Source organism: Dermacentor albipictus, unplaced genomic scaffold (genome assembly GCF_038994185.2).
Source record: "Dermacentor albipictus isolate Rhodes 1998 colony unplaced genomic scaffold, USDA_Dalb.pri_finalv2 scaffold_16, whole genome shotgun sequence".
NCBI classification, from domain to species: domain Eukaryota; kingdom Metazoa; phylum Arthropoda; class Arachnida; order Ixodida; family Ixodidae; genus Dermacentor; species Dermacentor albipictus.
Genome location: NW_027225570.1, coordinates 3655701 through 3676014, shown reverse-complemented (window position 1 = coordinate 3676014; position 20314 = coordinate 3655701). Strand labels below are relative to the sequence as shown.

The window sequence follows — 20314 nt, the reverse complement described above, 5'->3', positions numbered from 1 at the left end:
AATTTCATAGATAAATAGGATGTATTTCTCATTTGTTGCCATTGTGTACTGACGATGCCACCCGCATAGGTGGCGAAACGTGTATGTTTTTGTTATACTTTGTTGTTGAGTAAAGCCAGTGAAAACAACACTTTGAAGCATGAGTTCCCCTGGCTTTTGGAACATTTTCTCACTAAATTTTCAACCGCACTCCCAAACCTGAACAACATCCTCAGTAAATACTACCCAATTCTCACCAGCGACCAGAAATTTATAATTTTTTTCCGACCCGCCCAGAGAAGCCTACAGACACAACACTAATTTTAAAGATATTCTTGTGCGTGCCAAACTAAGGACAAACACAATGTCCGGTCCATGTGCCCCCCCCCCCCAGGTGCTCTACATGCAAACGCATTCAATATACTGCTACAGTAAAAAGTACAGTGTCACATTACTCACACAAGGTACCTGTGCATCAAGCGACGTAGTCTACAGTCTAGAATGTGCCACATGTAGCAAAGAGTATATAGGTGAGACAAGACAGGTAAATAAATTCATAAAGGCTCAACGCTGACCGCGGAGACACAAAACCCGATTTAGCTAGAGCAGTAGCCAGCCTTGTTCAACGAACATGGTCATATATTCGACAAACCAAGGCTCTATATGGTAAAAACAAGTTTCCGTTCACCTCGCGAGATTAACTATACGGAATCATACATCATACACAAGCTTAAATGCCTACACCCGACGGGAATTAATTTGGCACGTGGCGACTTAGGATCGCTAAAAGCTGCAACGTAAATCCGAAATTATCATATCATCAACCAAGACACGAAACACATTATTCGTAACCTCACCTAATCACCCGTTTCCACATTTTCCCTGCATCTCCCCTTCCACTCAATTTAATATACTCTTCCACGTTTTTATGCATATATCAACTGTACGCCCCCTTTTCTCATACTCACTTACCCCCTCCCGCTTTTGTTAATGTCACCTTCATATTTGTTATACCGCTTTTGGTCCCTCCCCCTTTTTGGTATTAGATATATTTCTTTTTGAAACACCCTCACCAACACATTCCAAAGACCCGGAGGCCAGGGTGCCTGTTTCACGGCCTCAGCCACACAGCGTATCGCCACATATGTGCCGTGACGACGCCTACGTTCAGCTACTGAGGCTGACGTCCCTTGAAAGACCAAGCCGCTGCCTTCAAGCTATCCCATGCATTGTAACCCATATTCCTTGTTGCCATCTGAAGTCCTTCAATATTAGCCGGCGCATTGCTGCTACGGTACTCAAGTCATTCTTTCAACTCATGTATTTTTCTACCTTTTTTGTTACTCGCGCACTGACCGACTATTCTAAATCCACAAAAGCATTCCGCCAACGACACCACTGAAGGATCTCTAACCTATCGCTCCCCCAACACCTTCCAAAGCCCTTCTTTTTCTTCTCTTATTTTTGTTTTTCGCCCTCTTCGTCTTTTCCTCTTCTTTTTTTCTTCCCACCTTCTCACCCTGCCGGTGTTGTACCCTCGTCTCAGAAATCACGCTTACAGACGTCAGGCGACAGTGCTCATTTTCTTTGCAGTCTCTCCCTTTACAGCCAGCCACCATCAACAGCAACCGCACGTGAAGTCATTCTATTAACCCGTTAAAACTAACATGCCGAGGATGACGAAGCCACCTTTGACGAAGATAGGTCCTCCTATCGAAACGTTGGCCAGCATTTCCGAGGCACCTTATGCCTGTTTCTAACCTTGCTCTTTATAGGTAAGAGGTTTCGGTGTCGTCTGCTTCTTGGGTAGTATCATTGCTGCGGTTCAAGCTATTAAAGAACGCCACTCATCTGAGAGTCGTCGAGTAATGTTCGCGAGCGTCGTTTCAGTGACGTCAGAATGAAGACTCACCGGCGTGCATGCGTCGCCCCATGTCCCGGATGTGATCGAACTTCTTCACGTGTTCTGCCGGTGCCTCGAGAGGGTGGTAGTAGTTTCCCACGTGAACCGCTTGGTGAGAGATGTACAGCAGCAGTGGCTGCACAGCAAATCACATGTGCGCGAACGGTCTGGGTTTACCATTGCCATTTCCATTGCATGCACTGTGCGGCATCTTAGGCTTTTAGGAATTTTTACCGCAGAAAGAACGAGACCATTTCTAAGACAATGTCTGATTGTAGTTACGCACAAATGAGTGAAAAACAAAAGTCTCAGTTTTGCTCGAAAACCGAAGCATTGATTGTGGTAGCAAAGGACTAGACAGCAATACGAATAATTAAGAATGTTAGTATTATCGGCTGTGTAAATTGCTGTTGATGTTCGCGTACTAAACAAAAAAATTACCGACGATTACGTTACTTCCTAATGCGAAATTTGAGCGCAGCAAATAAGCTGTTTCACCTTTTCGATAGATTGAGGCAAAGAAATCGAGCAACACATGTATGCGCTATCACAGAATTTTTTTTTTATTTTTCACACGTATTCCTTTAACAAAGACTCCATTAACAGTTCTTGACAGTCATGAAGGAAGCTTTGTGGTCGGAGAAATAGACTGATATATGTTCGACTTGGTACACCAATGCTTGATTCTCAAAGACGAGATCTATACAAGTGCCTCGCGAGGTTGTCACAGCCGTGGGACGCGTTACGAGCGAGAGGAACGGGATGTTCTCCCGCATAAGTATTAGGAAATTGCTGTTTGTCTTTATGTCAACATTAAAGTCCCCCACTACTAACATCGGTGTGGATCGATGGACGGTTAATGCGAGTTGCAGGAAGTGCACGACGTCTTTCGTGAGTGCGGTAGCGGACTCACGAAAGCGGTATCAGTCGGTCGCTGCTAGCGCTGGGGGGATGAAAGGGGGGCGGAGCTGGTTATGAGGCCGACGACAACGCGAAACCCAGGAACGGACGCCAAAGAGCCATTTGTGTAGCCAGCCCTCCTCCACAGTCTCTCCTCCTCCCTTCCATCATCCTCCCTCGCCCGGAGAGCCGACAGCGCGCATGCGCGGCGGCGGAGCAGCGGCGCATGCGCGGCGGCGCATGCGCGGCGGCGGAGGCGAGCTGGTTACGAGGCCGACGACAACGCCGACAACGCCGACGCCGACGACGACGACGACGCCGACGACGACGCGAAACCCAGGAACGGACGCCAAAGAGCTGCGCTCTAAAACAAGCATTGTGTGACGCGCGCACAGGCAAACATGAACGCATCTCACTCGATGTCTACGCACAGTGGCTATCTGGATACTGACGTGTTGACCAGCGGCAGCAGCGGCGAACGAATTGCCTTTCGGGTCGCCGCTCGCTTCAGCGCTAACTAGGTGGGTGAAAGCACAGCGCACACGAAGCCATCAGCTATCTCGGGTTGCCTAAAGTGTGCACCCATCGCAGATCACCTCCATGACTGGGCACGCGCGGCCGCGATCGCAGTAAAAGGAACGGCGCGCGCTGACTGGAGGCACAAATGCAGACGACACGCAGGCGCACCACTACCTGGGTGCCGATTGCTTAGCACCACGTGATATCGACTACGCTGACGAAGCACGTGGTGACGCCTACATCGAGTATAAAAGCAAGCAAGTGCCAACCGAGAGCATTCAAAGGGTTCAAAGCGCACCGGGCAGCCGCTTTTCGACTACTGCTAGCCGTTTTTTTCTGCACCCTTGAAGCGGAAAATTTTCAGTTTCGTGCAATCTAGCACAATTTTCATTTACGGCTCCCGATCTGCTCTGAACCCAACTCGTTCCTTGAAGCTTTATCTTTTCTGTTGTTATAAAACCATCCACATACGAAAAGAGCATCCAAGGCGACGAAATGGAAAACAAGCTAGATGCCCTGACAGATCTCGTGAATGCTTTGAGCGAAAAAGCGCCCAATACTGTTAATAATCGCAGAAAAGTACTGCTAGAGATGACAACTGAGTTCCTTTGTTTCTTGTCTGATATCAGGGCTGATGTGAAAAATGTGCATTCCATCAACAATCCTATAAAAGCCGAGCGTACATCCCTCAGCGCATCTGCAAGTTTTACAAGTGACACATTTGATGAACTAAAAAAAGCTACACAAAATGGCTACGCCAAGAGCTAAATGATGCAAGAAGTCGCACTCTAGAGTGCCAGAAAGAGCACATGAACATAAAGAAATAATTAGGCGACACAGGAAAACAGCTGCTAGAGTTGCAGTAACACTCGAGATGGAACAACATTGAATTGAAAGGTATCGCTGTTGCTGAATACGACAAGGTATAGAGAGTAGTGGAAACAACTGCCGACTGTTTACGTGTTGAGTTTTTATATGAACACTTGGCAGTTCTGCACTGTGTACTGACAAAGGCCAACAATGCTCCAAACCTCGTGGCAAAATTTCTTTCCCGGTCCGTGCGTTACGCGGTACCAAATTAAGCAAAATATAAACAAAGAACAGGCTTAACTCAACAATGCTTGGTTTCGAAACAAATGCCCCATGTCAGCGAACGAGCTCTTTTGCATTGAGAAAATGGTTTCGCTAGGCAAGGTCACGCAGAGAAAAAAGAAAGAAAGCTGCATATTCGTCGTCGTCTCAGAAGGAAAAGTCTTGGCAAGAAAATCAGAGAAGTCGAAGTTCATGCACACCACATGTGAGGACGACCTCACGAAGCTAGCGTAGGTACTCATAAGACTTCAAGACTGCCTTTCAGAACAACCATGATATTCACAATAACAGAAGCCGATCAACTGTTATGCGATGGGAGTACGCCAATTTTTCACTGTAATATTCTATGCACAAGAAAAGGAAATGATCTTGCTGCCTTCATTTTTATCAAACGATGGGCACAAATTCGACGTTGTAGGAACTACGGAAACTTGTTTAAAAAAAGGAAAGAATGCGGCTATTCCTGATTTTGCAACTCTGTCACGTCCAGGACACTCATGTGCAAGGCCGTTCATAATATAACATGTGCGAACGCGGCCAAGCGTGGCGCATCGAAACAATGTGGCGCAGGCGCACAGGAGACGGGAGGCGGTGCTTCGTGTCGTCTGCTACAGCGCGCAAGCGCACCGTGCTTGACTTGCGAGGAAGCGCACCTAACTGTGTGCTGGCAGCGCCCAGACGCGCCGAGACGGAATTGTCGCATTTTACTGACTACGGTGCGTTGTTCAGTCCTGTGGAAGGGTATCAACTGGCAGAGGGAGTTAGTTTGGGCATGGCTGCTGCAAATAAGCTGCTGCAAATAAGTGCCAAGCTAAGCGACTGCTCTGTACTAGTGCATGATTCTCGGATGATTTGTGAAAGCCCCGTCCACAGCACATTCTTTATCTCCATCGGCTGACAAACGTCAAGTGTCAGTTTTAAAAGTAGTGATGTCACTTTTTTCATTTCTTGCTTATTTCTCATGCTGCCTCAGTAATAAAAGCGGTGTGAGAGTCGAGGAGTGTGTCATTTTTCGCCGAACCTTCGGAGAGCAAGCAATGTCTCGTGTTGCGGAGAGCGAAAGATGGCGAATTGTAGCGCTATGCCTGCAAGCATGTTCTCGGAGGAGGATATCAATGCTAACGAATCGGCCACTTTCACCATTGAACCGGGTCGTTCGGGCATACCGAAAGGAGCGAAGAATCAGGGATCATGCGTGAACAGGCCATACGAAAGTCACCAAGGAAGACGACGACATCAACATCGTTGCGGCCACTGTGGACAAGCCCACTGCCAGTGCGACTGAAATTAAGAACACTGTCGGGCTTCTGGGTGTGTCGAACGCAACAGGGAAGCGTCGCCTGCGCGTGGCTGGCCTCAAGTCAAGAATAGCTGCACAGAAGCCACTTGTGAGCGAGAAGGACTAGGAGAAGCACTTAGCATTCGCCCGAGATCATGAGCCACGGACAGAGGAGCATTGGGGAAAGGTCGTCTGTACTGACGAATCTGCTTTCACGACCAGCGTCAGCGAGTCTGGCGGCCTGAGAACTGCCGGTAAGTGTAATCATTTAAGCAATCGTATCCTAAAATAAAGGATCATTTTAGGCACTAGTATTTGCTGTTATGAAGCGTTGAACGTTAATATGCTTGTTCTAAGAAGTGTCAAGAATGATTTTTGCAGTGGCCTAACAAAGCGCGTACATTAAGCAAAACATTATGCTAAACTTCGTCAAAAATAAAGAAATTATCTAAAATAAAGGCATATAAACCGTGGCGAACGTTGCAACCATAATAACTGGAGTTTCAGAGTTTGTGTCAGTTACGGCTGAAATTATTGACATCGAATGTTATAAGCTGGCGCGTACATTTAAATCACGCAGGCTATCTTGTTCATCGAGAAATATGGCAATGGGGAGAAAGTGACTGTAGCATCGATTAATATTAGAAATACGTTAGTGGCAGACGAGGCTGCCATTGCCCTAGCGTGCGTCAGTACCAGAGCCAAGATCATCTTGCCCGACAGTAAGGCAGCTGTTCACAACTTTCGTAAGGGGGTGGTCTCCAGGCAAGCCACCAGAATTACTAAGAAGATACCTCTCAAGCCGAGAGGTCTCCCTCATATGGGTTCCTGCTCATGAGGGCATTCTCGTGAATGAGGCTGCTCACAGCCTCGCTCGAGAATTATACATCCGAGCTGCTCTGGAAGTGCCTCTGAGCGGGAATAAAGACCCTCTCATGCCGCATGAAGAAACAACCAAAACACCTAGATTGGATAAGAAAACACTTCCGGATAGGTCAGTCACTTCAAAGGAGTGCAGGGCCTGGATGAGGCTTCAGGCCCACAGATTCTTTCCATACTCTATACTGCACGATGAAGACACTGGGGAGCCTGAGCTCTGCAGTAGCTGCCACAGAAAAAACTTCGCAATATCACTTAATTTGGGAGTGTCAGGTTTCTCGTGGGGCTAAATAACAAAGCATCCTAGACCTTGCCACCTGGTAAGAGCTGATCCGGAGCCACGACTCGGATCAGCAAAGACTCGTCATCCGTCAGGCGGAGGCAGCTTACTACAAGACTGTCTCCGCGGTCTCCGGTGCTGAGAGCCGGCTGGGAGGCACCCCCTCCTAATTGCTGCGCCCCGACCGTGAGGCCCCATTATGACGTAAATAAAATTCATTCATGCATTCATTCATTCTTACATCAAGAAATAGGTGCCGATAGAGAGCCAATTTTCACACTGTGGCATACCTTGGAATCATGCTTCGCCTGAGTCTCAGAATATTTGATGATCTCTCAAAACAATTTAATTCATAAAAGAATGGCCTCCTTCGCAATTTTTTCTATGATTGTGTTAGGTGACCCGGTAATGACCGCTAGACAATCCTAAAAAATAGTAATTCATATTTTTGTTCCTTCTAGCTTGCCGGTTGCGCCTGCATTTTATACCAACGCTAACATTTTTTTTTTCGTTTTCTGCAGGTATATGCATGAGTACACGGAGCAAGTCGCTGCCAGCGGCCGGTCCGCTGTGACCGCCGAAGGCCTGGGCCCCCTGGTTCGCCCAGAGAGCCGCTTCAATGGAGAGGCCAACTGCTCAATCCTGGACGATGTGCTCTTCCCGTACCTTCTTGGAGGACCATTTCCGGACAGCGACTTTATTCTGCAGCATGATAACTCCCCCATATCAAAAATCGAAAAGAGTTGCTGCATTTCTTGAGCTGCGCGACATGGCAGTGTTGGAATGGCCAGCTCAGTCCCCTGACCAAATGTTATTGAGAATGTTTGGGGCATCATGAAGAGCGTTATGACCGGCCGACAGCTGCACGTCCTCTTAGCGGAGGCACTATGGATTGTTGATGAAGGCGAGTGGGAGCGCTTGAAGTCCAATGCGAGCCTCTGTAGCTCCCTATACAGGTCCGTCCAGCAGAACAGGATGAAAGCCGTCATAAACCCAGGAGGCGAACCGACCTGCTACTGTCCTTGGTCATGGAACTCTTTGAAGAGCAGCACACACGAGAAAATAAAACACCACGCCTGAGCAAACCCTCTACGGACTGGGTGAATAATGAATTTTATTTCCTACAATAAGTTTTGCATTCTCAATTAGATGCTTTATCTTGATGTCAAACTTTTTTGTCTTTGAAAGGATACCTTATGTGCGGGTTTGTAATTTTCCCGCCAGTTGTCGATTCTGGTAGATGGTTGCTTGTTTCGTCGTGTTGGCGATTTTTAAACGCGTAATGTACTCCTACCATGTGTAATATGTCCGTAGAGGAGCACCGACACCCTCGGCGTCTATAGCAGGATACCATCTAAACTTTTGACGCGCTATGAACGCAACTGTGTAGAAACTGAATGGGCACATTTTTCTGGGAGTGTGAGGCACGTAGGAGCGTTTTCTATCTCATGACGAAAGTAGTAAATGCTATTTCAGAACACACTGTGTAGGGTTCAGGGTAAACTAAGTGATAAAGAAAGATGGCAGCAGAAAGTCAAAGGGAACCGGTGCAATGCTTGAGTGGGAGCCCTAGTTCGCTATGCAGAGTAGGGTTGTGAGTAGGATTTTTCGTCGATTACTTTTTTATGCAGCAACATGTTGCCAAGTAATGGAGAACATCGTTTTTGTAATACGATGCGTAATGAGCGTCATTGGAATTGCAATTCACTTCACTCTCTTTCGATCGTTTACTAAATAATTCTTGGCATTTGGGAGTTCTAATTCTATGTGTTCCGGCATTTTGTACGTTTTCACATCCCCGCAGAATATTGGCAGCTGTTTTTTCGATCAGCAAAACTAAGCCATTTCGTTGTTGAGAACTAAAAAAGATACTTCTTTTCGACGCGATGAACTTGACTGTGAAAGGGTGGAAAAAAAAACACACTCACCTAACAGCATATCGCAGTAGGCCTCGTGCCATGAGCAATCCCAACAGTAAATGAAATAAGCTTTTTATGCTTGACAACAACAATGACCGCAGTGGCATTGAAATTTGAAAGCTAATTATTTCGTCTCAGATTATTCTGTTGTGAATTAATTCTGTGGGCCGATATTGAATGTGATTCCAGCTAAAGCCTTCAATAAACCTAGGTGCAAACGCTTCATTTTGTTGCTTTCATTCCTAGAGCCATTTATTGTGAGGTCTTTGGCCCCAAATATCCCGCTGCAAGTAGCGTTTAACTGGCATAGAGCCCAAGCACCGTGTTCTATCTATTGCCACCGTCACCACCTCAGACTTTTCAACTGGAAGCCTATATAGCGCAAATGTTCTTCCTGCAATAAATATTTGTTCCTGATTAGGCCCTTTCCTCGCGGTTACATGCGGCTGTTTCCTTGGTGTTACGCTACGGTGCACCACGTTCCAAGAAAACGATGCCGGCAAAAAGCGTCAGTGGAGACTGGAAAAACACGCCACGTGAGTGGCGCGGTAACAGAGAAGAAACAATTCTAATAAGTCATTTCAGGGGTACGATCAGGGTCCTTTGACTTATGGCATGGACTTCCAACCATACACTTTGTTGTTCAGCCTTCTAAATTGTGCAAGTAAGGATATCTGGAGTAAAGAAAAGTTCACACGATTGTACAAATTTACCTTGATACCATTTAAAAAAGTACAAGGTTCGGTGATTTCTTCCCTTTCTATAGTAAAATTCCAAATACTTTCAAGCAATCTGCGGGCTCTTCCGCCCTAGGCTGATCATTGACCAAGAAGAGCAAGGCTGAAGCCAACTCCGTGCAGATGCTTTAGCAACTCTTTTTGTAAAACATCTCATTCGACTTAGGAAGAACGCACAGAAAACAAAGCTGTGCTCCGTTACCCCACGCTGCTTCCAGAGTGCGGTCAAGTGCTGAGAATGTCTCGCTTCACCAGCTCTGTGGGGAGCGCCTGAATTCAGAGTCGGGGGAACCAAGTTCGATTGGGCCACTGCGGCCCTGTTTTGATGGAGGCGGATGGAAAGACGGTCATTTAATTGCGCTATATCCGTGCATGGTAAGAATCGCCGGTGGTCGGAATGATCCAGATCCCTCTACTACGTCACTACGTCAACATCTACCATAGCGTGAGTCACGTTTGGGCATTTAACAGCATAAACCAATCCAGACTAGAGCTGAGAAATTTGAAACAACAGCTGCATTTAACCGAGAATGCTCCACTGCGAACACACGCTGCTGAGTCGCCGTATGCGCAACCAACAACGCGCTGCAGTCAGTAAAATGCGACAATGCCATCTCGGCTCGTCTGGGCGCTGCCAGCACACATTTAGGTGCGCTTACCAGCAAAGCAGGCACGGTGCGCTTCCGCGCTGTAGCAGACGACACGAAGCACCGGCTCCAGTCTCCAGTGCGCCTGCGTCCCATTGTTTCGATGCACGACCGCGCCGGATGCGCTCACGCTCCGCCGAGCGGGGCCATAGGGTGCCTCGATGCGCGCACCCTATGGCGGTGGAGGGAAGGGACGGCGGCGGAGGCCGCGGAGGGGAGCGCGCGCGTTAAGGCACCCTACGCGGCCACGATGCGCCCTGTGCGCACATATTTTGAACAACCCTGTACACGTGGTGGAGGCGTGGCGCTTTTTGCGGAGTGGCGACGCGTTCGGTGAATAATTATCGCTGAATTGAAGTTAGCTAGATATAGACGTACCCTTTCATAAGTTGCACTGTTTTGGTATAATCGGCGTTGTTTATGGGCCCCCAAATTACAGCGCTGTTTCCTTTTGTGATAAAATAAAGAAGAATGCTCTTTTATTTGTGGAGGAAACACAAGAGCCCGGCGGTGATCGTTGCACACGTGAACACTGACACGCACACAATTAGTCATATTGATAACATACAAATTGTTGATTCATTAAATTTTCCCAACCGAATCAACATTCCCACGAGGTCGGGAACAACAACTGACCATATATCGACTAAGATAAAATGGAAAATGAATGCTGTCGTTCACGATGAAGCGATATCAGGTCATCGCCCTAATTTTGTTTCCATTATTGACGTAAGCAGAAAAAAGTGCGACGTGTTTGTCAAAGATTGACAAAGTGTATTACAACTTACTGCGGAAAAGCTATTTTGCCATTGACATTGATAACGCATACGATAATAACTTTACTACTGAATTGCTGAATGGGATAAAGATTATTTCCTGCGCCAGCGATTATAGCTGCTACAGTGTTTCTGCAGACTCATACAAGACTCCTTTGAGTCTCTGCAAGACGAGCGATATCCTTGCATTGCTGAAGCAAAAAGGTTTCTGGCACCACAAAAGAGACAGCATAAACATAAAACATGGTTGCTATTTAGGCCAGTTGAACATTTTCAGAAATAAGACCGTATCTCTCACGACAGCAATAAAGAGGAAATATTATTCTCGTCTGATTGAATAGGCGGACGGTAAATGTAAAAAAAGCTCGGAGGTTGTAAAGGAAGCTGTTAGCAATGCACGTTCACAACGCATGTTAACTTTTACTATCGGTGCGTACAGCGTGGGTAACTTCAATCAATATTTCGCTGAAATTAGTCCAGCATTAGCAGCGAAGTTCTCTTCCGAGAGAAACCAATCTTTTTCAATCTATCGAATACGTGTAGTCTTCAATTTAGAGGAAATTGTATATACTGTTGCTAATATTGTCACGTGGCAGTGACGGTGAAGAAAGAACACAGTAGCAGTACTGTGAAGGACAAAACTAGCTTTTATTGGGCGAACCTGTGCCCACAAAACAGGCTACACCTAAAGCACAACGATAGCGGCGAACACAGTCGGCGATCGTCGAAAATCTGATCAGCGGGTCAAGCGCGTCGGCTTTTATGCAGTAGTCATCGAATTTTCCAGACTAATCGTCGCGACCCGCATGCCTTCCACAAAGTTCTACACCATGCGCGTCAGGCGAATAAATCAGATAACACAAGGTTCGGGGACAACGGACTGCGGATAGAAGCATCGATAACTTTCCAGAAACTTCGGATACATGCAAGCGCGTCCCGTGCTGTGCGATAAGATTTGTTAGGCGGCGAAACGTGGTCGCCCGATAAATATAAGTACAAGCGTCAATACCCCCCTCTTAAAAAGCATCGTCCCGATGCTACAAAGAGAGCGAAACACAAAAGGACACTTATTAACATAAGTAACAAAACAACGAAAAGAAACAAAGTCCGAAGGGCAGTTACGCGAAGTCCCAAAGTTTGTCAACGCTGGTGGTACGGCTTGAGTCGCACAACGTGGAAAATTTCAGGTCGTGAGCGGCGCCGCTGTGACAGCGAAATGCCGTCTGGCACGACCTCATAGTCCAGTGCGCCAATACGTCGGATGATCCTGTACGGTACAAAATAGCGACGCAAAAGCTTCTCGCTCAGTCGTCGTCGGCGTATAGGGGTCCAAACCCAAACACGGTCACCGGGCTGGTACTCGACAAAGCGTCGTCGGAGGTTGTGGTATCGGCTGTCGGTCTTCTGTTGGTTCTTGATCCGCAGGCGGGCGAGCTGCCGGGCATCTTCGGCGCGCTGGAGATAGCTAGCGACGTCAAGATTTTCCTCGTCAGTGACGTGCGGCAGCATGGCGTCGAGCGTCGTCGTCGGATTCCTGCCGTAAACCAGCTTAAACGGCGTGATCTGTGTTGTTTCTTGCACCGCCGTGCTGTAAGCGAATGTTACGTACGGCAGGACGGCATCTCAGGTCTTGTGTTCGACGTCGACGTACATCGCTAGCATGTCGGCCAGGGTCTTATTCAGCCGCTCCGTGAGACCATTCGTCTGCGGGTGGTAGGCCGTGGTCCTCCTGTGCCTTGTCTGACTGTATTTCGGAATGGCTTGGGTTAGCTCCGCTGTAAAGGCCGTTCCTCTGTCGGTGATGAGGACTTCTGGGGCGCCATGTCGAAGCAGGATGTTTTCGACAAAGAATTTCGCCACTTCGGCTGCGCTACCTTTCGGCAGTGCTTTAGTTTCAGCGAAGCGGGTGAGGTAGTCTGTCGCCACGACGATCCACTTGTTTCCGGTTGTTGACGTCGGAAAGGGTCCCAGCAAGTCCATCCCGATCTGCTGGAATGGTCCGCAAGGAGGCTCGATTGGCTGTAGTAATCCGGCTGGCCTTGTCGGCGGTGTCTTGCGTCGCTGACAGTCTCGGCATGTTCTTACATAACGGGCGGTCAGGCGCGGCCAATAATACTTTTCTTGTATCCTCGATAGTGTCCGGGAAAAACCAAGGTGTCCAGCTGCCGGATCGTCATGTAGGACGTGCAATACTTCTGGACGAAGTCCTGACGGGACAACAAGAAGGTAGTTGGCGCGGACTGGTGAAAAGTTCTTGACGAGGAGATTGTTTTGAAGCGTGAAGGAAGATAATCCGCGCTTAAATGCCCTGGGGACAACGTCGGTGTGCCCGTCCAAATATTCCACCAGGCCTTTTAGCTCCGGGTCTGCCCGTTGCTGTTCAGCGAAGTCTTCCGCGCTTATCATGCCAAGGAAGGCGTCGTCATCTTCGTCATCTTGCGGCGGCGGGTCAATGGGGGCCCGTGATAGGCAATCGGCATCGGAGTGTTTTCGTCCGGACTTGTAGGTTACAGTGATGTCGTATTCTTGTAGTCTGAGGCTCCACCGCGCCAGTCGTCCTGAAGGATCCTTTATACTCGCTAGCCAACAACACGCGTGATGGTCACTGACGACTTTGAATGGCCTGCCATAAAGATAAGGGCGAAATTCAGCTGCAGCCCAAATGATGGCGAGGAATTCCTTTCCCGTCGTAGAATAGTTGCCTTCCACTTTTGACAGCGACCGGCTAGCGTAAGATATCACCTGTTCGACTCCGTTTTTTCTCTGGACTAGAACCGCACCGAGGCCTAGGCTACTGGCGTCAGTATGGATTTCTGTATCGGCGTACTCGTCGAAGTGCGCAAGTACCGGCGGCGACTGCATGCGTCGTTTGAGTTCTTCAAATGCGTCGGCCTGCGGCGTTTCCCACTTGAACTCAACATCACATTTAGTTAGAGGTGTCAACGGCTCGGCGATGCGTGAAAAGTCCTTGACAAAGCGCCTGTAGTAGGCACACATGCCAAGGAATCTACGCACTGCCTTCTTTTCGGTGGGCTGCGGGAACTTTGCGATGGCAGCTGTTTTCTGGGGGTCGGGGCGTACTCCGGATTTACTGATGACGTGGCCTAGGAACAGAAGCTCGTCGTAGGCGAAGCGGCATTTTTCTGGCTTCAGAGTGAGCCCTGATGACTTGATGGCCTCTAGTACTGTGGCAAGCCACCTAAGGTGATCGTCGAAATTTCCGGCGAATACAACGACGTCATCCAAGTAAACGAGACAGGTCTGCCAGTTCAATCCCGCTAAAACCGTGTCCATCACGCGCTGGAACGTTGCAGGCGCCGAGCACAGTCCAAATGGCACAACCTTGAACTCGTAGAGGCCGTCTGGGGTGATGAAGGCGTTTTTTTCGCGGTCTCTTTCGTCGACTTCTATTTGCCAATAGCCAGACTTGAGGTCCATCGAGGAGAAGTATTTAGCGTTGCAGAGCCGATCTAATGCGTCGTCTATCCGTGGGAGGGGGTATACGTCCTCTTCGTGATCTTGTTCAGACGACGATAATCGACGCAGAAACGTAGGGTTCCGTCCTTTTTCTTCACCAGGACAACAGGGGATGCCCACGGGCTTTTCGCCGGCTGGATGATGTCGTCGCGCAGCATTTCGTCGACTTGTTCTCTTATAGCTTCGCGTTCTCGCGGTGAAGCTCGGTAAGGGCTTTGGCGGAGTGGTCGAGCGTACTGCTCGGTGATTATGCGATGCTTGGCGACTGGTGTTTGTCGAATCCTCCATGTCGTCGGAAAGCAGCCTTTGTATCGTCGGAGCAGGCTTCTGAGCTGCTGTTGCTTAATCACTGGGAGACTTGGATTAATGTCGTAGTCTGGTTCGGGAACCATGGTCGTCGGGGTAGATGTGGCGGAATCCGAGAGGACAAACGCATTACTGGTTTCCACAATTTCCTCGATGTACGCGATCGTCGTGCCCTTGTTGATGTGCTTGAACTCCTGGCTGAAGTTTGTCAGCAACGCTTTGGTGTTTCCTCCGTGCAGTCGAGCGATCCCTCCTGCGACGCAAATTTCACGGTCGAGCAGTAAACGTTGGTCGCCTTTGATGACGCCTTCTACGTCAGCGGGTGTTTCGGTGCCGACCGAAATAACAATGCTGGAGCGAGGCGGGATGCTCACTTGATCTTCGAGCACACTCAAGGCGTAGTGACTACGAGGGCTCTCCAGCGGTATCGCTTGATCTTCTGACAGCGTTATTGACTTCGACTTCAGGTCGATGACTGCGCCTTGTTGGTTCAGGAAGTCCATACCGAGAATGACGTCTCGAGAACACTGTTGGAGGATAACGAAGGTGGCAGGGTAAGTCCGGTCATGAATGGTTATCCTTGCCGTGCAGATTCCAGTTGGCGTAATCAGGTGTCCTCCAGCGGTGCGAATTTGAGGGCCTTCCCATTCAGTCTTAACCTTCTTCAACTGGGCGGCGATGTGTCCACTCATGACGGAGTAATCAGCCCCTGTGTCCACTAAGGCGGTAACTGCGTGGCCGTCGAGAAGCACATCGAGGTCTGTGGTACTTTGCCTGGCGTTGCAGTTAGGTCTTGGCGTCGGATCACGGCTGCGTCGTGTTGATGTGAAGCTGGAACGTCGCGTCGTCAAGTCGTCTTTCGTCGGTGTAGTCTTGGCTTCCTGACTTCGTCGGGACGGCGGCGTGTCGTTATTATGTCGTCGAGATGGTCTCTTCGTCGTCTTCGTCGGCGGCGGAGGATCTTCGTCAGTTCGACGAACAGCATCCGCACCTCCATCGGTTGCTGCTTTTAGTTTTCCGGATATGGGCTCGCAGAGCGGCCCCGAGCTGGACCAGTGTACGGTCGGCGCTGCGGTGACAGGTAGCGGCCTGGTGACGGGACGTCGAGAGTTCCACTGAGTGGCGGTTAGGTAATCGGCGATTTCACGTGGGCGCTCTCCAAGCTGTGGACGCGGCGCGTTGACGGCGAACCCTCTCAGTCTCAGGTCGCGGTATGGAAATCGGCGGTACACATGGCCGGCTTCTCCGCAGTGATAGCAGAGCTGGCGTTGGTCGGGGGCTCGCCAAATGTTCGTTTTCCTCGCGTAGGTGCGCTGGGCGACGTATTGGCGCGCTGGCGGCGGCGGCGGCGGCGGCGGACGACGGAATTGCGGCGTTGCAGGACCCCGGCGCGGTCGCGCAGGGGGGCCTTGACGGCGGGTGACGGTGGCGGCGTAGGTCATTGCTTCCGGCTGCGGTGATTCTGGTTCCACCTCAGGAACTCCAAGGGATCGGTGCACCTCTTCTTTCACGATGTCGGCGATCGAGGCCACTTGAGGCTGCGACGAAGGCAAGATCTTGCGCAGTTCTTCGCGCACAATGGCCCTGATGGTCTCGCGCAGATCGTCCGTGGCCAGTGATTGAATTCCTGCGTAGTGGGTAGAGGTTGTACGGCGGTTGAATTGCCGGTTCCGCATTTCGAGTGTCTTCTCGATGCTGCTTGCCTCGCGAAGGAACTCTTCTACGGTCTTCGGTGGGCTTCGTACCATTGCGCCGAAAAGTTCCTCCTTCACAACACTCATGAGAAGGCGGACTTTCTTCTCTTCGGGCATATCCGGGTCGGCGTGGCGGAAGAGACGGTTCATTTCTTCCGTGAAGATGGCAACGTTCTCGTTCGGTAGCTGCACTCGGGCCTCCAGCATGGCTTCGGCCCTTTCTTTGCGCCCAACGCTCCTAAAGGTGCGCAGGAAGCCGCTACGGAACAGGTCCCACGTAGTCAAGGTCGACTCCCTGTTCTCAAACCACGTTCTGGCGGCGTCTTCTAAGGCGAAGTAGACATGCCGCAGCTTGTCGTCGGAGTCCCAGTTGTTGAATGTCGCGATTCACTCGTAGGTCTCCAACCAGGATTCCGGGTCCTCAGTCGCTGCTCCATGGAAGGTCGGTGGTTCCCGGGGTTGTTGTAGGATAACGGGGGACGCTGGGGCAGCCATTGAGGTTGTCTTGACCATGATCTTCTTTGTCGCCTCAGGTAGAAGTCTGTGCTCTGGGGGCAGTCCTTGCAGTCTGCGGCTAGCACGCTGGTCTTGGGCGGTGTCGGTTTTGTCCTCGGGCTTCGGGCTTGGATCGCGGCTTTGCGGGGGCGTTCGGTACATGAACGCACAAGCACCTCCACCAGATGTCACGTGGTAGTGGCGGTGAAGAAAGAACACAGTAGCAGTACCGTGAAAGACAAAACTAGCTTTTATTGGGCCAACCTGTGCCCACCAAACAGGCTACACTTAAAGCACAACGATAGCGGCGAACACAGTCGGCGATCGTCGAAAATCTGATCAGCGGGTCAAGCGCGTCAGCTTTTATACAGTAGTCATCGAATTTTCCAGACTAATCGTCGGGACCCGCATGCCTTCCACAAAGTTCTACACCATGCGTGTCAGGCGAATAAATCACATAACACAAGGTTCGGGGACAACAGACTGCGGATAGAAGCATCGATAACTTTCCAGAAACTTCGGATACATGCAAGCGCGTCCCGTGCTGTGCGATAAGATTTGTTAGGCGGCGAAACGTGATCGCCCGATAAATATAAGTACACGTGTCAATATTAGTACCAGTAAAGCTATCAGCTTATAGGGGGTTGCAGCACGCTTGGTCGGCCATAACATTGATTTCTTCGGCCCCGTCTTATACAATGCAGGTAACCATTCGTCGCCTACGTGAAAGCCTCCGTCTTGTTTAAAATCAGCTAAGGTCGCACTGATATATAAATACTGCGTTCGCTATAATTACTCAAGTAACAGACCTATATATATTTTGAGTATCATCAATAATATTTTTGAAAAAATTCTTGCAAGACGTGTATGCATCTCATTAGAAAAGTACCTTGCAATTTGGCCTCAGTAACATTGATTCAGGTCACATCACTCTATTTGATGAGCTGTGCGAACTTTAGCACAAAACATTGACATGGTATTACACAGTAATGTGGTTGTAGCTGTAGTTTTCCTTGAGCTAAAGAAAGCTTTAGATGCAGAACACTGCGGGATTTCGCTAATGAAATTCTAATGAAACACTATGATTTACGGAGCAAAATGTTTACTTATTTTCGAACTACGTAAGCGAACACCTACATATGGTCATAATGCGCAATCTTTCATCTTCCTTACTGAACAGTGGTACCGCAGGGATCCATTCACGGCCCATTGCTGCTTTCGCTGAACGTGAATGATCTGCCGAACATGGTGTTAATAACAACTTCCGCGGAGGTGCTAATGTACGTTGACCACGCTGTCATCACAGACACTGCTAACGACTTATGTGAAGTGGAACTTAATGTAGCTTAAACATTTGTAAGTGGTTTCAAGTGAACAAATTACCATTTAAAAAAACACAACACACATATTTTTACTGCTCCAACAGACCATTAAATACAGAATCTTTTCGCCAGCAATAAACAACTGCCTGCTTGAGTGGATGATAGATTTAAAATACTTGGGCATCATTTTCGACAGCCACCTAAATTGGCGAATTCTTATCAACTCAGTATGCTCTAGATTTGATTTTGGGTGCCGTATACTGCTAATGGCTTGAAATTATTTTATATACAATATTCTCAAAAGTGTTTAGTTCGCTTTTTTTCATCGTCACCAGTCGTATTGCATCGATTCAAGGGGATGAACGTTCGAGACGAAGCTTGAGCCCATACGTGCTCAAGCATACACGGAAAGTTTTCATTTTGCTGAGTGGGATGGTGCCTGGGGCCCAACCAGCTTTCCGAAACCGATATATATACATCTGATCTGTATCCTACTAGGGGCTGTTATAAATTCTCATATAAGGCCATCACTGCAATGGACAATTCATCGAGGACACACAAAATTTCTGCAAGTAAAAGATATATATATATATATATATATATATATATATATATATATATATATATATATATATATATATATATATATATATATATATATATATATATATATATATATATACACACATATATATATATATACATAAAGAGATGCACCGATGGCATAAAGGTAGAGCATCCGCCTCGCGTGCAAGAGGACCGTGGTTCGAGTCCCGGTGCCGGAATAATAAAAATAAAAAAAATCCGCGTGGTGATAAAATTGCATAAACAGGCCTGGAGTGCGGCCTGATCCCGGTGTCCAGAACCCGTAACGCACACCCTCACAAGAGCAAGGTTTCCTACCCTGGTCGCCACAACCTCCTATGTGAATACAGCAATCAAACTCCGGCCCTCAGTCCTCAGCAGCTGCGAACCAACTGACCACGGCGGTGGTCAGGCCTGTGACGCAGCAGAGGGTGCTAAATATCTCTTGATTCGGACAGGCCGCCATTGAAATCTGAATCTGGCAACGTTTACCGCTAGAACGTTATCTAGTGAGCCGAGTCCAGCAGTGCTATTGGAGGAATCAGCGGGCATTAAATGCGATATAATACGGCTCAGTGAGGTTAGGAGGAAAAATGAAGCTTATACACAGCTAAAAAGCGGGCACATCCTGTGCTATGGGCGCTTAGCGAAGAGACGACATCTAGGAGTCGGATTCCTGATTAATAAGGATATAGCAAGTAACATACACGAATTCTATGCACTAATGAGAGCGTACCAGGTCTTGTGAAATTTAATAAGAGGTACAAACTGAAGGTCCTATAGGTCTACGCACCTACATCCATTATTGAGGACCAGGAAGTCAAAAGCTTCTACAAGACGTGGAATAGGCGACGGATAAAGTCAAAACAAAATACACAATACTGATGGGCGACTTCAATGCCAGGGTAGGCAAGAAGCAGGCTGCAGACAAGTCAGTGGCCGAATATGGCATAGGTTATAGGAATAGCAAGGGTGAGTTTTAGTAGAGGCTGCATAACAGAATAATGTGCGGATCATGAATACCTTCTTCCGCAAGCGGGATAGCAGAAAGTGGACGTGAAGAAGCCCGAATGGCGACACTAGAAGTGAAATGGACCTCATATTCTGCGCTAACCCTGACATCGTACAAGATGTGGATGCGCTAAGCAATGTGCGCTGCAGTGACCATAGGATGGTAAGATCTCTAATTAGCCTAGACTTGACGAGGGAACGGAAAAAACTGGTAATTACAAAGCCGATCAATGAGTTAGCGGTAAGAGGGAAAACAGGAATTCCAGATCAAGCTACAGAACAGGTCATCATCATCGTCAGCAGCAGCAGCACAAGCCTCGTTACGCCAACTGCAGGGCAAAGGCCTCTTCCATACTTCTCCAACTACCTCTGACATGTGCTAATTGTGGTGATGTGTCCCTGCAATCTTCCCAATCTTCTCCGCCCACCTAACTTTCTGCGCTTCCCTTCCCTAGGAATCCAGTCCGTCCCTTAATGACCATCGGTTATCTTCCCTCCTGAATACATCTTTTGC

The 20314-nt window shown here is 48.6% G+C and overlaps 1 protein-coding gene across 1 annotated transcript in view; it reads right to left on the bottom strand.

The window, feature by feature from the left end:
* LOC135920496 (arylsulfatase B-like) overlaps positions 1-20314 on the bottom strand; it is a 363609-nt gene that overhangs the window by 241825 nt on the left and 101470 nt on the right. The window contains exon 7 of the mRNA XM_070529005.1: positions 1892-2018. Coding sequence (XP_070385106.1) covers positions 1892-2018 — 127 coding nt within the window. The remainder of the gene's footprint in view (positions 1-1891; positions 2019-20314) is intronic.